The sequence below is a fragment of the Plecotus auritus genome (genome assembly GCF_963455305.1).
Source record: "Plecotus auritus genome assembly, chromosome: 3".
Lineage (NCBI taxonomy): Eukaryota > Metazoa > Chordata > Mammalia > Chiroptera > Vespertilionidae > Plecotus > Plecotus auritus.
In genome coordinates, this window is record NC_137772.1 from 13,911,056 (window position 1) to 13,927,216 (window position 16,161).

At 37.9% G+C, this 16,161-nt stretch overlaps 1 protein-coding gene across 2 annotated transcripts in view; it reads right to left on the reverse strand.

Annotated features, from left to right (window-relative positions):
• MICU3 (mitochondrial calcium uptake family member 3) overlaps positions 1-16,161 on the reverse strand; it is a 99,736-nt gene that overhangs the window by 10,285 nt on the left and 73,290 nt on the right. Inside the window, exons 14-15 of one of the 2 annotated variants that reach the window (XR_013960295.1) lie at positions 15,571-15,639; positions 13,881-13,982 (exon numbers count right to left, since the gene is read on the reverse strand). Coding sequence is in view for 1 of the 2 variants with exons in the window: in XM_080662979.1 (XP_080519105.1) it covers positions 15,571-15,639 (69 nt within the window). In the remaining variant the exon portion in view is untranslated. Of the gene's footprint in view, positions 1-12,677; positions 13,983-15,570; positions 15,640-16,161 lie in introns of those variants that run through there. The other variant, XM_080662979.1, reaches the window with a different exon arrangement.

The following is a 16,161-nucleotide window of genomic DNA, read 5'->3' on the forward strand; positions in this document are numbered from 1 at the left end:
TAAAAAAGATGATGAGAAAATGACTTTTTATTGTTCCTTCTCATGACTCATATATAAAAATTTTAAAATACCTATTTTCTTTTCTTTAAGAAAATATGAGGAACATCTCTCTCATGAATATAAAAAACAGTACAGGAAATATAATTTTCCCCACTCAAACTGTATTCAAGCCTTTGTGATGATGATGACAATGGTACTACTAGGTTACCTTACTCTATGTGCCAGATATTGTGGTGGCACTGATTTTATACAAATTTACTTTATGTGAATTACCTCATCTAATCCCTGTAACATGGGGATAATACAGTTTTAAGTCCCAATTTAGAGATGAGGAACCTGAGAGAGGGAAGTCAACCAGCCTAAGACCAGGAAATGAAAAAATGTGCTATCATGATCAGCATTTATTATAATAATGTAGAATACTTTAAGGTCAGGAAGCCTATAAAGAAGATATATCACATCTGGAGGTCTGATTGGGACAATGTATAATCATGGCAGTAAAAGTTGAAAGGGCATTTGAGCTGATTCAACACTCATTCATTTTTCCAGACTCCTCTAAATCCAGAAAATAAAGAATGCTTTCTTAACAAGATAAAGTATTGTCTCACATCAACAGCAAAATATTATGCTTAATTTAAAACAGAGACAATCCTAGTAAAACAGGAAATAAAAAGTTTTCTGGAGAAACCAAGATGGCAGCATAGGTAAGCACCTAAACTGCTGCCCCGCACAACAATTTCAAAACTACAACTAAAAGACAGAACGGACACCATCCAGAACCACAGGAAGGCTGGCTGAGTGGAAATTCTACAACTAGAAGGAAAGAGGAAAGCTCACAGAGAAGGAGCGGCAAAGAGCTGAGGTACGGAGACACAGGCGCGCAGAGAGGAAGGGCGGCAGAGTGCCTGGCTGGCTTTCTCTGGCGGGAGGGGGAAAGAAGCCCCCGACTGCACTGAACCCCAGTTCCGACTGCACTGAACCTCAGTTCCGGGTGAAACCCTGTGGACCCAGGCTCATACAGGAGGAGTTTGGACTGTCAGGTAGAGAGAAAGGCACCCGGAGACTCGGAGACTCAGGGGAGCCGCGGCGGCAGGGGTCTGGAGGCACGAGTGTGCACAAAGACTGACTGCGGAGGTTACCACAGGCTATCCCTAGCAAAGGGAGTCGGAAGCTCCTGACTGCACTGAACGCCAGTTCCGACTGCACTGAACCGCAGTTCTGGGCGAGCTCCTGGGGACCCACGCTCTTACCGGGTAAATCTGGACTGTAAGGTGGAAACTCGGGAACTGCAGAAGGCAGAGGTCTGGAGACTCGTGCGCGTGCAAGGGCAGGGCTGACGGGAAGCCAAGACTGTCTGCTCCGCCCTGAGACCCCCACCCCTTCCAAGCTGAGCACAGAGGCTTTTGCAATCTGGCAAGGCTGGTCCTATAAGGCTGTCTCCAGCACCGAAAATCTCCCAGTGTAGACACAGCTGATCCTCACAGCCAACTGGCCTGCAGGTCAATTCCTCCCAGTGATACCAACAACAATCAAGACTTAACTACAATAAGGCTGTACACACAGTCCACAAAGGGGTGCACCAAGAGTGTCCACCTCAGGTTGACTGGGGAGGCCAACCCACTGGGCCATATAGGAAACCTAGCACACAAAGTTACTCTACCAACTCAGCAAAGCAGTGAAAAATGGGGAGACGAAGAAACAGATCACAAATGAAAGAAATGGAGGAAAACAAATGACTGGATATAGAATTCAAAACCACGGTTATAAGGCTTTTCAAGAATATCCTAGAAAAGGCCGATAAATATAACGAGACCCTCGAAGATATGAAAAAGGACCAACTAGAAATTAAACATACACTGACTGAAATAAAAAATATTATACAGAGACCCAACAGCAGACTAGAGGAACGCAAGAATCAAGTCAGATTTGAAATACAAAGAAGCAAAAAACACTCAACCAGAAAAGCAAAAAAAAAGAAAAAAAGAATCCAAAAAGTTGAAGATAGTGTAAGAAGCCTCTGGGACAACTTCAAGCATACCAACATCAGAATTATGGGGGTGCCAGAAGAAGAGAGAGAGCAAGATACTGAAAACCTATTTGAAGAAATAATGACAGAAAACTTCCCCAACCTGGTGAAAGAAATAGACTTACAAGTCCAGGAAGCCCACAGAACCCCAAACAAAAGGAATCCAAAGAGGACCACACCAAGACACATCATAATTAAAATGCCAAGAGCAAAAGACAAAGAGAGAATCTTAAAAGCAGCAAGAGAAAAACAGTTAATTACCTACAAGGGAACACCCATACGATTGTCAGCTGATTTCTCAACAGAAACTATGCAGGCCAGACAGGAGTGGCAAGAAATATTCAAAGTGATGAACAGCAAGAACCTACAACCAAGACTACTCTACCCAGCAAAGCTATCATTCAGAATGGAAGGGCAGATAAAGAGCTTCACAGATAAGAAAAAGCTAAAGGAGTTCATCACCACCAAACCAGTATTATATGAAATGCTGAAAGGTATTCTTTAAGAAGAGGAAGAAGAAAAAAGTAAAGAGAGAAATTATGAACAACAAATACATATCTATCAACAAGTGAACCTAAAAATCAAGTGAATTAAAAATCTGAGGAACAGAATAAACTGGTGAATATAATAGAATCAGGGGCATAGAAAGGGAGTGGACTGATAATTCTCAGGGGGAAAGAGGGGTGGGGGGTGCAAGAAGAGACTGGACAAAAATCGTACACCTATGGATGAGGACAGTGTGGGGGGAGGTAAGGGCTAAGGGTGGGGTGGGAACCGGGTGGAGGGGAGCTATGGGGGGAAAAAGGAGAAACAATTGTAATAATCTGAACAATAAAGATTTATTAAATTAAATAAATAAATAAATAAATAAATAAATAAGAAAAAAAAAGTTTTCTGCCATCACTATCATTTTACATTGTTCTGGAAGCTATGACCAATGTAATAATACAGGAAACGGAAGAGCAATAATATAGGAATGACAAGGACATACCTACCTTCATTTACATGATTGTCCAATGAAAACTCAAGAGAATCAATGGAAAAAATATCAGAACTACTGAGAGTTAAGTGGCTGAATAAATCATCTACTTTTCTATGTATCCTATCTAATAAAAGGGTAATATGCAAATTAACCATCACTCCATCACAAAGATGGTGGCGCCCATAGCCACAAGATGGCGGCGCCTAGTCCTCTCAGCCTCGCCGGAGTCCCCCAGTCCCAGGGGGGTGGCAGGGGGGGACGGCCGCTGAGAGTGGGCAGCATGAGCAGCCTGGTGGAATGCTTGCTTTGTCACCATGGCGACGAGGCAAGCATTCCGCGCCTGGCTGCAGATGGGCCTCTGGGCCGCAGATGGGCCTCTGTGCCGCAGAGAGCCTCTGGGCAGCAGGCACGGAGTGGCCAGGCCCTGCAGAGAGCTACTGGTGCACAGATTCATGCGCAGGGCTACTAGTCAATAATTATCAGATAAAAAAACCTAAGGGGAAAATTTCCATTCCTAAAAGCAACAATAAGTATATAGGATCTAGAAAAGACCTTATCAGAAGTAGTAGGACCTAGATAATAAAAGCCATAGATCTTGAGAATAAATAACTGGAATAATTGTTCCTGGAGGGGATGAAAATATTACAAAGGTACTGTGATGATTAATTTTTTGTGACATCTTGACTGGGCCATGGAGTATCCAGATTATTTGGTCTAACATTGTGGGTGCTTCCGCGAGGGAGTTTTTCGATGAGATTAAGGTTGAAATCAGTCCTCCAAGTAAAGCAGATTGCCCTCTCTAACGTGGGTGGGCCTCACTCAATCAGTTGAAGGCCTGAATAGAAGAGTAAGGCTGACTTTCCCCCAAAGGAGAACAAGTTCCTCCTGCCTGCCTTTGAATTGACACATCAGCTCTCCTGGTGTTGAGTCTGCCAGCCTCAGGACTGGAAGTAAGCCATCGGCTCTCTGCTCTCAGGACTTCGACTCAGACTGGAACAGAACCATCAGCTCTCTGCGTCTCCAGCTTGCTGACTCCCCCTGCAGACCTTGGGACTAGTCAGCTTCCATAATCTTGTAAGCCAATTCTTATCATAAATCTGTCTCTTCATATACTTACAGATATACATATATACATCCTATTGATTCTGATTCTGTGGAGAGCCCTGACTGATATAGGTGTTATGGCTTTCTAAATTCATTCATAACTTTAAAGTAAAGGAGATAATGATAAAACAATTCTAAAGTTTATCTGAAAGAATAAATAAGAACAGTTAAGAAAAATTTAAAAACAAGAGGAAACTAAGTGTGGCCTATTGAGGGGAAGACAAACTAGTCTTGGGAAATATAAAGACATTATAAAGCTAAAATAACTAAAACAATGTAGTTATAAAGATAGCCAGACAGTCCAAGGGAAGTGAATGGTATCTTAAAACAGATTCGAGTATGTAAAATATTTAAAATATAATTTACATTATATTAGGTGGCAAAAAGGAAGAATTATTCTGTAAGTAGTGCAGGATAAATTGGTTAGTTATTTGCAGGGAAATTTATTTATTATTATTTTTAATCCTCACCCTAGGATATTTTCCCTTTGATTTTTTTTTTTTTTTTTTTTTAGGGGAGCGAGTGGAGGAGAGACGGAAAGACAGAGAGAAACATCGATGTGAGAGAAACACATCGACTGGTTGCCTCCTGCACGTGACCTGACCAGGGCCTGGCCAGAACTGAACCCTGCAACTGCGGTACCTGCCCTTGGTTGTCCACAGGCCGACGCTCTACCACTGAGTCAAACCAGCTAGGGCTGCAGGGAAATTTAGACTTAGGTCCTCATTACTTTTGCCATGTAATAAAATTAATCCCAGGTGACTTTTTTTAGTTAAGTGCAAAGAAAACATAAACCCTAAAAACATATGACAAAATTTATCGAATTGAGAGAGGAATTTCTAAGCTTAAAAGCAAATGCAAATGGAGGAAATGAAAATAAAAAGACCATTCAAATATATAAAAATGAAAACATTTGATATAGATATATATATAAAACTCTAACAATACATTGGGAGAATATTTGCAATTTATATGACAGTCAAATGATCTATATATTTAGTATACAGAGATCAGATTTAAAAAGCGAAAGACCCCTATATTTGACAAAGGACAGGAAGAGACAATTTATAAAGGTAACACAGGGTCACCCTTACTCTGGCACAGCCTTCCTCCTCAGGCCTGTCTTGCTCACGAGGCCGCACACTGGCTGACTGGCACTCCCAAGGCCCGCACTGTGAGACCTACAGCAGCCGTTTTCTGCTGGGCCTCGCCCAGCCTCACCTGCTCACAGGCAGCTCAGTGTCCAGCCAGGAGTGTTCCGAAGCAGATCTCTGGTGCCCCTGAAGGTTTCTAAGACAAGTGCGCGCACACACACAGCTCCCCCTTCTCTGCTTCTCTGTCCCACACATCCCGGCTCCCTGAGCTAGGCGTGCCTCTGTGCTCATTTCTTCCAGCTCATGAAACTCCTTTTTTGTCTGTTTGGGCCTCACTTCCCTCTGCTGCATTTGGAAAGTGCTCCCCAGCAGAAAGCAGACTGAATGTAGAGGTCGCCACGTGACTCTCCTTTTTCTCAAGGATCAAAGCCCTCCAGTGTTTATTGTCGTAGTTTATGATGAAAGGGTAAATAAGTCAGTTAGTCATGGCTGGACCCAAAACTCTCCACTGAGGTTTTGATTTTAACAATTAACTTTTTTTTTTTTATTTCTAGAAATTCTATTTGGTAAGTATATCTGTTTAGAACCAATAATTTCTTTAGAAACTCATTTTTATAATTTCATAGTTCATTTCATACATAGCTCTCAGGTATTCTGTATTCAGAGGTATTCTGTATTCAGTTCCAACACCTATGTTTTCTGGGATCTACATTTATTATCTCTATTGATTCTCACTTATAGTGGTTGGTCTTATCCGGATTTGATAGTCTTTGTTTAGAGGTTATGCTTGCGTATAACCTATAGGAGTCTTGTGGGATGGTTTCTTCTGCTTCAACCAGTCGTGTGTGTGTGTGTGTGTGTGTGTGTGTGTGTGTGTGTGTGTGCACGCGCGCGCACTTGTCTTAGAAACCTTCAGGATCTCCTTGAAGATTTTAGCTCAGAGGAGGGGGGTCTCGGATTCGGGTTTTCCAAAAGTAGGTTTATAGTTGTTCTTATAGAAAACTAGAGGTGCAGTGCATGAAAATTCACGCACTGGAGGGGGGTTCCCTCAGCCCGGCCTGCCCCCTCTCACAGTCCGGGAGCCCTCAGGGGAGGGAGGCGACCTGGCAATCAGGGAAGGCAATGCCCCCATAACACCTCTGCTGCTGCCACTGCCAGCAGCGCAAGCGTTGGGTGGCCCTGGTTACCTGAGCCTTGGGCGGCCCTGGGAGGCTGGGCAGCCACCATCCGAGGCTTGCCTGTGCCTCGGGCCAGCCCTGGGCAGCTGGGGGGCTGAGGGAGGGTCCGGCCGCACTGTGTGCCTGCCGTTCCCCCCACCCCCCCTAGGTGGGCTGAAAGGACTGTGGGACTCTGGTGGGGCTGAGGGGACTGGGCGCCGCCATCTTATGGCTATGCATGCCGCCATCTTTGTGACGGTGTGATGGTCAATTTGCATATTCCCTCTTTATTATATAGGATAATAGAATAAACTGTTTGGCTTACTCACAACTGCAAACCTACTTTTGCTGCACCCTGTACGCACATACTATCAGTCTAGTACTCTGGCCCCAGGCAATCCTGCTCCTCCATGGGGCCTGCAGGCTCCCTATCCTTCCTGCAACCCCGTTGCTCTCAGAGAGCCTCACCTATGTCCCTGGGTATTTGCAGCAAGTCCAATTCCAGTTCCAAGCCACTTAGTCTTCATCCCTGGCATCTGGGTATTGGAAAATTTAAAACTTATTTTTACAGTTTTTCTGAAGGGAGAAATGCTTGGAAACAGGAAATACTTCAGTGTATGTTGTATTTGGGGGAGGGGAGTGTCTAGCTCTTTTGGAGAAGTTAAATTAACCTCTGAGCTTATAAAACCTTAAGTATCAGGGAGCAAAAACACGTATTAATCTTATAATCAGAAAAATGAAAAAAGGTAAAAAAAACAAACCTGTACCTGAGTTACTAATGTACATATCCATGTGGTAATCAATCATTATGAGAAACTGAACTATTAGTATAATCTAGTCAGCATCTTCATGTTGCTTATTTTTATTTCTCAACTACAAATACTATCCTAGCTAAAGGACACTTTCCATGGGCTGAATCTCTGTCAATTTTAGAAAAGCATAGTTAAGTTGACAAACAAAGGCTAACATTTGGTCATGCTTTAATAGGCTGAACATCAAGCAAATCCTATTTCTTTATTTGTTCATTTTGCAATAAGTCTTGACATCACCTTCTCCTCTTTCTTAAATTTGCTTACTTAGCTGGGCACAATGCAGTTTTGATGTGCAATCTGATTTCAAAAGAATCTTTGAGACAGCTAATCTGTACACTCGCTGTAATTAAATATTACAGCACAAATGGTATATAAGATACTCACCTTATTGAGAACCTCTTAGCACCAAAGAGCAATGACATTAAATAGTATAGATTTTCAGAGTGGTTTGTGTAGATTTTTTAGCTTGAACTTTTAACTCTTATAGCACCTAGAGCTTGCAACGAGTAAAGCATTATATACCACAGCCTGAAAATACCTTTATTAATTGCCTTTCATTTTGTCCTAAACTCTCATTTTACCTCAGTTTAAAATCTGCTAATAGTCTAATCTGCTAACCTTCAAGTTGCCTGCTTCATCCCTGAAAATATGCAATAGGGAATGCCATACTGAATTAGACTGATGAATCGAGGTCAGTTCTTTGTCTCCTATGGTAAATGTCAGAGAGTATGGCTATTGTCTTTAACTTTTTAAATCCAGTAACTTATTTCCACTGACACTCCTCCATCAGTTCATCCCTTTCCCATCCCAGCCATCCAAGCTCACCATGTGATAGTTCCATCCCTACCAACCAGCTCACACCACGTGGTAGTTCCATCCCTACCATCCAGCTCACACCATGTGGTAGTTCCATCCCTACCATCCAGCTCACACCATGTGGTAGTTCCATCCCTACCAACCAGCTCACACCATGTGATAGTTCCATCCCTACCATCCAGCTCACACCATGTGGTAGTTCCATCCCTACCATCCAGCTCACACCATGTGGTAGTTCCCACCCCTACATCCAAGCTCACACCATGTGGTAGTTCCCACCCCTACATCCAAGCTCACACCATGTGGTAGTTCCCATCCCTACATCCAAGCTCACACCATGTGACAGTGCCATAAATTCATGATCACCATTATACTTTCATTTTTCTTAAAACTATATCTGCTTCAAGAAGTAACCTACCTCTAGATTTGGTGAATAAATCTCCCCACAGATGACCCTCATGATTTATTCCCACCTTTTCCAGATTGAGATCCTAAGTTTTAAAAATGTGCTTTTCTTGAAAAAGTAAACTAAGACATGGTAAAAACACTCAAAACAGTGCAATAACCACTTGTTGAATATATGACCGAATAGCCCCCTTCATGCCTACGGCCCCATCCTCAAAAGGCCTCTGTACCAAGTAGCAGCCAGGGCTTGAGTTACCAGGCAGCAGAAATCTGACCAAAGAGAAAAGACCTATCAATGCTACCATGGTCCCTCAGGGGAAAGGGCCCAGTCAGAAAGCAACGAGGGAAACCTATCAGTCAAATGTTCATTCCATGCACACACAGCTTCCAAGTTGTTCGGCATTAGGACTAGATAACAACCATTCGAGATGGGATACTAAGACAGAAAGCTCCAGGAGGCATTTCTAAAAGCATAATAAAAATTTACATATTACTTCATGTGTTACAATGTGTTAACAATATGTGTTTAGTCCTGGAGGTGAGTCTGTGATGAATTAATAATAGGTAAATGAGAACTACACAAAAATTAAGCAGACTGAAAAGGAGAAAATTATCAACTCTAGGGAAAGTAAGATGTTTAAGGAAAGAAATACAGTAAGTGATGATACACTAATTGATTTATAAAATTATGCCCTAACTATACTGAAAGGATGGGGAAAGGGAAGAGAGAGAGAGAGAGAGAGAGAGAGAGAGAGAGAGAGAGAGAGAGAGAGAAAGAGAGAGAGAGAGAGACTTAAAAGGGGTTTGTGTAATAGAGCCAAATTATCATCTCCATTGTAGGAAGTCAACAGTAATGTACCAAAAATAAATTCAATCAAGAAATACTGGTATAAGCATGTTATCTTGAAATATGAAGGCAGATACCAAAAGAAACTGCTAAAAGATTCGAAAGCAATTGCCTCTGAGGAGCAGAAATGAGGAAAGAGGAATGCTGTGTTTTACGTAAACCCTTTGGAGCTATTTGACTTTTAATCAATTGTACACATAACTTTGATAAAGATATATTAAAATATAATTATTTGCAAGGGAAGTGTGTTTTGAACGCAGACAGAAGCATATTGTACCCTCTTCTATACCTTGATGTGTTCCCATAAAAATATCTTGTAGAATCATCTCATATCAGCATGATAAATGAACTCCATTCTTTCTCATAGTTACATACTATTTCATTTAATAGGTACATTTATGACATGCAAATTTATAAATATATGTATTGGGATATTACTATCCCAGAAGTAAAGTTTTAGATCAAAACTTTGAGATATTTCTATGTTTCCCTCTGAACATGTATAGCTTTGTCAGCACTTGCCTCGCACACTTACCAACACTGTATACTATAAAACCACTCTGTCTTTTCAACCTTGTAAATGAAAGGATGTATTGTCATTATTGCTTTATTGCAATTTTAAACATTTATTTTTCTAAAAACTGTCTACTCAATCCCAATTTAAAAAAATCTATACTTATTCAGATCCCTTCTCTCTCCTCTTCTTCTTGTCTCTTTTCATAAACACATGTCCTGCTCTTCCTTTACAAGACTGACACAACTTATCTTTTCCAGAAAACATTTAAAATAATGTCTGTACTTTCTCTGAGCACTGTATATTAATATGCATAAAGTCACAATTATAGATATATTCCTCAGTTTAAGACGTGTGTCAAAAATACTGATTGTGATATAAAGAGAATTATAAAGATATAGAAAGTAAAGAGAATTATATCTTTGCAGTGAGTTTTATCTTACAATATTTCACAGAATTTAAGATGTAACTCATTGCAAGACATACCATTATTTTATGACTTACTAAGAAAAGAAAAAATAACTATGCTTTTTTATCACTAAAACTAAAGGCCCAGTGTATGAAAATTCATGTATTGGAGCGGGGGGTCCCTCAGCCTGGCCTGCCCCCTCTTACAGTCCAGGAGCCCTCAGGGCTGGGAGGCGACCCATAGATCAGGGTAAGGCGACGCCCCATCACACCTCTGCTGCTGCCACTGCCGGAAGCGCAAGCCTCGGCTAGCCCTGGTTACCTGAGCCTCGGGTGGCCCTGGGTGGCTGGGCAGCCGCCATCCGAGGCTTGCCTGTGCCTCAGGCTTTCCCTGGGTGGTTGGGGGGCTGAGAGGACTGGGGGACTCTGGAGGCAGGCGTGCGGAGTGGCTGGACCCATCTGGGGGCAGGCCCAGCCGTGCTGCGCATCTGCCGCCCCTATGGGGCTGAGGGGACTGGGTGCCGCCATCTTTGAGGGCGTGGCAGTCAATTAGCATATTCCCTCCTTATTGGCTGTGGGTGCCGCCATCTTTGTGAGGGTGTGATGGTCAATTAACATATTCCCTCCTTATTGGCTGTAGGCACCACCATCTTTGTGAGGGCGTGATGGTCAATTAGCATATTCCCTCTTTATTAGATAGGATTTTTATTTTATACTTATTGAATATTACACAATTGGTATTTTTACATCCTTTGGAAGTAATAGCAGTATGTAAAAATGTTAATTTATTGTATGGCTATAAAAAGTAGGATAATGAATGTATTTTGAAAACTAGTAAATTTATAAGAGTCATCTTGATAAGATGATGCCTACAAAAGAACCAAAATTAGTAACAAAGGGGCTGTGTTAGTTTAATTATTTTAAGCCATTTAAGCAATCAGTTCTGTAAAGCAAAACTGATACTCCATTAAGTCACATGTAAACTTTCTGAAAGCTTCTCAGTATCAATGATCACATTATACAAAGTATCAATGCCTATTATACATTTTGAGAGGCTTTATGGCTCTGTGATTTGTTTACCTACAGAAATGTTGTGATTAATTTCGTTGGCATGTAGTATGGTAGCAGAGGGTATGAGACCAATGGAGGTTTGGTAACCAATAAACAGTTGTGAAATTTGGAGGTGACAATTTAAAAAAAAAAGACATTAGTCCACAGATAAACATAAAAGCAAGGTACTAAGTTTCTTGATTCAAGAGCAGGTATATTTATTTTCAGATAATATAAGAATGTAAGGTTGCTTTACAGCTATATTTTATAATAAGAACAATAAATTGGAACTTAAGTTAAATGATTTCCTTAATATTAAATGATTCTGAGAGGTACCACAGATCTTTCATCATGTAGACTCTGTAAAGAGGATAATACTAAAATTTTATGTATAATTTCATCTTTCCAAAGAATAATTTGTAGAAGGAAATTCTGAGAATACTAGCATAAATGTATTTAGTATATTACTATTTTCAAAGCACTTAAAATTTTTCATTTGATATAGACAACAATCCAAAGAGGTTTTTTTTTTTTATCTCTAATTTTAATTAGAGGGTTAAAGTTCATGAGTGATAATATGTAGGGAATCACTGTAATTTACTACTCTTTTTCATTTTAATTGACCAGAATATTTCATTTATTCCAATTTTAATATTATGCTACAGTCTTATAAACAAATGAATATCCATTCACTCTGATAAGCAATTATGAATAAAGATCACAATGTAGTATTTCTTGGGAGAATGACAGAACTATAAATAATTTTAATGAGCTATATTTAGTTTTTAATGTGCATTATAGGACTTTCCTAAATGGCAATTTTTCCATGTATGCAAGATAATATAACTTATAGTCAAAGATAAAAGTAAACTGCATTTTTCAATTATTTTAGATAGCAAATAATGTTGATTCAGATAAGGTAACATAGACCAGGGTATGTTAAATGAGTGAACAGGCATTTTCATTTAGTCAATCAATTGAATCAAACTTGAAAGAAGGTGAAATTAAATTATTATACTACATAGAATCCTCACATTTATGAATCACATTGCTACATCAATGTAATAAAATAATATCAGATAAAGAATGTAAAAAGTCAAATACATAGTCAATGCTAATAACATTTTCTTGGAAATAACATTACTTTTATAAATAGGCTGATGCACGGCTATCAATTTCACATTTAATAACTTATAAAAACAAAGTCAGTATTTCCTGTTTTCATATGCAAATGCAAGGTAATAGCTGGAGTGTGTACAAATGACATTAAATACATCTTGGAAAATAAGATAAATGAATATATCTTCTACATATAATACATTAACATATTAATTTAAATTTATTGTTCTACTTTTGTTGTATAGTAATCTTTTATAAACTAAACTTTTCAATTGAACAGATTTCCATTAAGTACTATCAAATTTTCTCCATGTGAAAATCCAATGTTGTTATTTCTTAACAGTTTTTCTTTTCTCTTTTAAGACATATTCTGAAATAATGAAGTACATTAAATTATTCATTATTACTATTTGTTATCACTTTTGCAGGTGGTCCTTTTGCAAGAAACAAAATATTGACTTCTACCTAATATTTACATAAGTCCTTAAACCATTTTATATTAGTCTTTTACAGTACCCATTTGAATGCTATAAACATTTATTAACATTGTGCAATAAGTTACAAATTGTAAGATATGATTTTTAGATGAACAAGAATAGATCCAGAGACAAATGGCAGGGGAGGTGGGGGGGTTAGAGAGCAACAAAAGGACTTGTATGCATGCATATTAGCAAAACCAATGGACACAGACACTGGGGCGGTGGGGGCTTGCCCGGGTGGGAATGGTTGCAGGGGGTCAATTGGGGAAAAAGGAGACATATGTAAAACTTAAGATAATAAAAAAAAAAAGAAAAAAAAGATATGATTTTTACTAGTGCTATTAATATACACCATCTGTAATCAGGAGCAGCATCATGTTAAAACAATAATGACAATGACAGTGACTAACGCTACAACTACCACTATTCTACCACCAATATAGGACTTTTTTTGAAGGAAAAAAACCCACATTTTAAATTTCTTTACTGTATACATAAAAGAATACTAGACATAAAGTTTACTTTGATAAATGAACAAGAACTTCAAAAAAACTTTATATACTCAAACAATACCTTGTTAATTTAGTAGTTTTAACAGGTAAAAGTACAGTGTAAATCATCATATTGTATAGTATTTTAATTTCTATTTGTTTTTCAGAATATTTTCAATGTAACTGAACATCAGATAAATAATAGGGATTTATCAACAATTCTAAGGCCCTAAGCTAAATCTTAAGGAATATTCATTTTCTTAAAATAAGTTCACAGTCTAAAACCAAAGAAAATATGTCATTGTTCATTTTTAAGTGATCTAGATTCCAGGAGTCATACATTATTTTGAAGTTAGGCAAATTTGTAATAAATTTTAAAATATTTAAAATACATTCTTATATAGTCAGTGGAAGTATCTATGTACTTCTGAAAGGAATGAAAAAGTGCGAAGTTCAGTAAATCAAGGCAAATCTTAACCTGATAACATACAGCATTTGTAGTTAGTAAGAAGATGAATTTTATCTGTCTTATATTCAAGAATTCAGTTCAAGAAAAAAATATAATTAGCATTTCACCTTTTCCTTCATTTCTGCAAGTTCTGACCTTCTGTTCTCTGAAATTACTGCTTCTTGCATTTGTTATGTAGATAAATTCTTTAAACTTTGCTTTACAAGTACCTAATTAAAAAATATAAGCAATATTTATTTAGCATGAAATTCAGAGGTGATGACATTAATCAAATGTTATTATGATAATAAGGATCAAAAGACTTAATCATAAAACATTTCCTTTAATTTAAAAGTTCAGTGTTTTGTTTAGTAACTTGTCTAGTTCTCAGTCCTTTCAAGGTCTAGAAAAAATGCAGTCCTTTTTAAAATCTATGGTTCTATGAACTACAGCATAGAATCAATAGCGTCAGAGTGACACTATGACAAATTAGTCGAGTACACTACCTATATGAACATATAAATAGTATGGTCCTATGTTTTTTAATGTTCAGTTTAAGTTCTTACAGGGCAGTATCAAGTTCTTTAAAACAGAGATTAGGAGGACGGTTTGTTAGCTCCGTCACAACAGTTACACCTCAGATGAATGATTAGCCTACTTGCCACTAAACAGTTTAGACCTGCATTTCCCAGGATGGGTTCCATAAAACATTAGGCCTCAAAGCTACTTTGCAAAATACAGAATACTGCCATTTTTTTTTTAGAGACACAAATGCATAAGATCCCATAAGTTTTAAGGAGGAAGGAACCTATTTAATTATATTTATTATATTTCTCTAACTTATTTGACTGAACTTTTAAAATAATATGCATTGATATCGCTTGGAACAATTTTGGTAATACTGCTATAACAAACATAAATGTTTCCAGCTTGAGAAAAACAGCAAGAAATATATTTTTGCAATTAAAGACCTACTTAATTGGAACCCCCATAATCGACCAAAATTTTATAGGTACAGGTGACTTTAGAAGAGAAAAGGAAAAACAAATCCCTCATTTTGGAGATCAGTAGCAAGTATGAGACATTTCTTTGAGTTGAAACAAATTGAATGAACCTCCTGTACCTTCCTCACCTATGACATTCTACAGGGATAGTTTAGAAAATAACAAATAAGATGACTTTGCCATCAGACAGAATGAGGTTCAAACCCGAGTTTGTGACTCACTAGCGCATGTTATCTTGGCAAATGACTCATTAAGCCTCTATTTTCTCGGCTGTTAAATGGGATATCTATGAGGATTAAATGAGTCTACACGTGGAAGAACACCTAAAATAGTGCCAAGCATCTAAAATAACTCTACAAAAATTAGCTGCTATTATTGTAGCAGACATTGGGAATCATGATCCTAAAAAATATTCCTTAGATGTTAATGATTCTACATTATAAAAGTAGAATATGAAGTTATTATTTTGTGTCTACTCAGATACAAAGTTGCAGGTTAAACAGAATCATTTTCAATCAAGATCTTCCAAAAGAATTCCAATCGGATGAGTATTTAAATCCAGTTTATTTCAAAACTTAATAGAGGCAAAGTAGTTCTTTGTTATAATGATTAATTCATCAACTGAATTACTAAATAAAATAAAGTTACTAAAATAAAATCATTAACAGAGTAATTCTAGGTTTGAATTAGTGACCTAAAAATGAAAAATAAAAGGTATTTCTCTTAGTTATTTCCTAAATGTCACAGCAGAAAAATAAATCATGACACTTCCTTTATTGTTTTTGAACTATTTTAGACAGAGAAGCTAACATACTTATCTGCTATGCAGTTCCTTCTTCAGACAGGATTTGAAAGTGGGATACTTCTGAACTGTTTTATAACCCTGTGGAACAGAGGATTAAAAAATGTAGAAGTCAATGAAATGTTACAGGGCCACAAATATGCAATAAATAAAGCAAAAAATAAAAACACACAACATCTAAGAGAAAAATGCAGCATCAGAGGTTTATAGCATAGTTTATATTTTAATTTGATATTGCTACTCTAAAATTTCTGAGGAAGAATAAATGATTTTCAATTCATGCTCTTTCAGGTACTTTTGCCATAATTTCAAATGTTAATGACTGGCCGCTAGGTGGCAGTTAAGTACATAGTATCGTTATCAAGACAGCTTGGATTTTAAAAAATCATTAAAAATGTTTAAAAACATTTGTCTACGATGAATCTTGATTTTATTGAATATATAACTTTTTCTCTTTTTAAATGTATATATAATACTTAGGGGTATTTTTACCAAAGAGGGATAGCTGCATATTCTAGCTGTTAATAGAAATATTTTGTTCTTTTCCCATTTTGGGCACCATCTACAAATATGCTACATGTGTAAACATTTATTGATTCATGC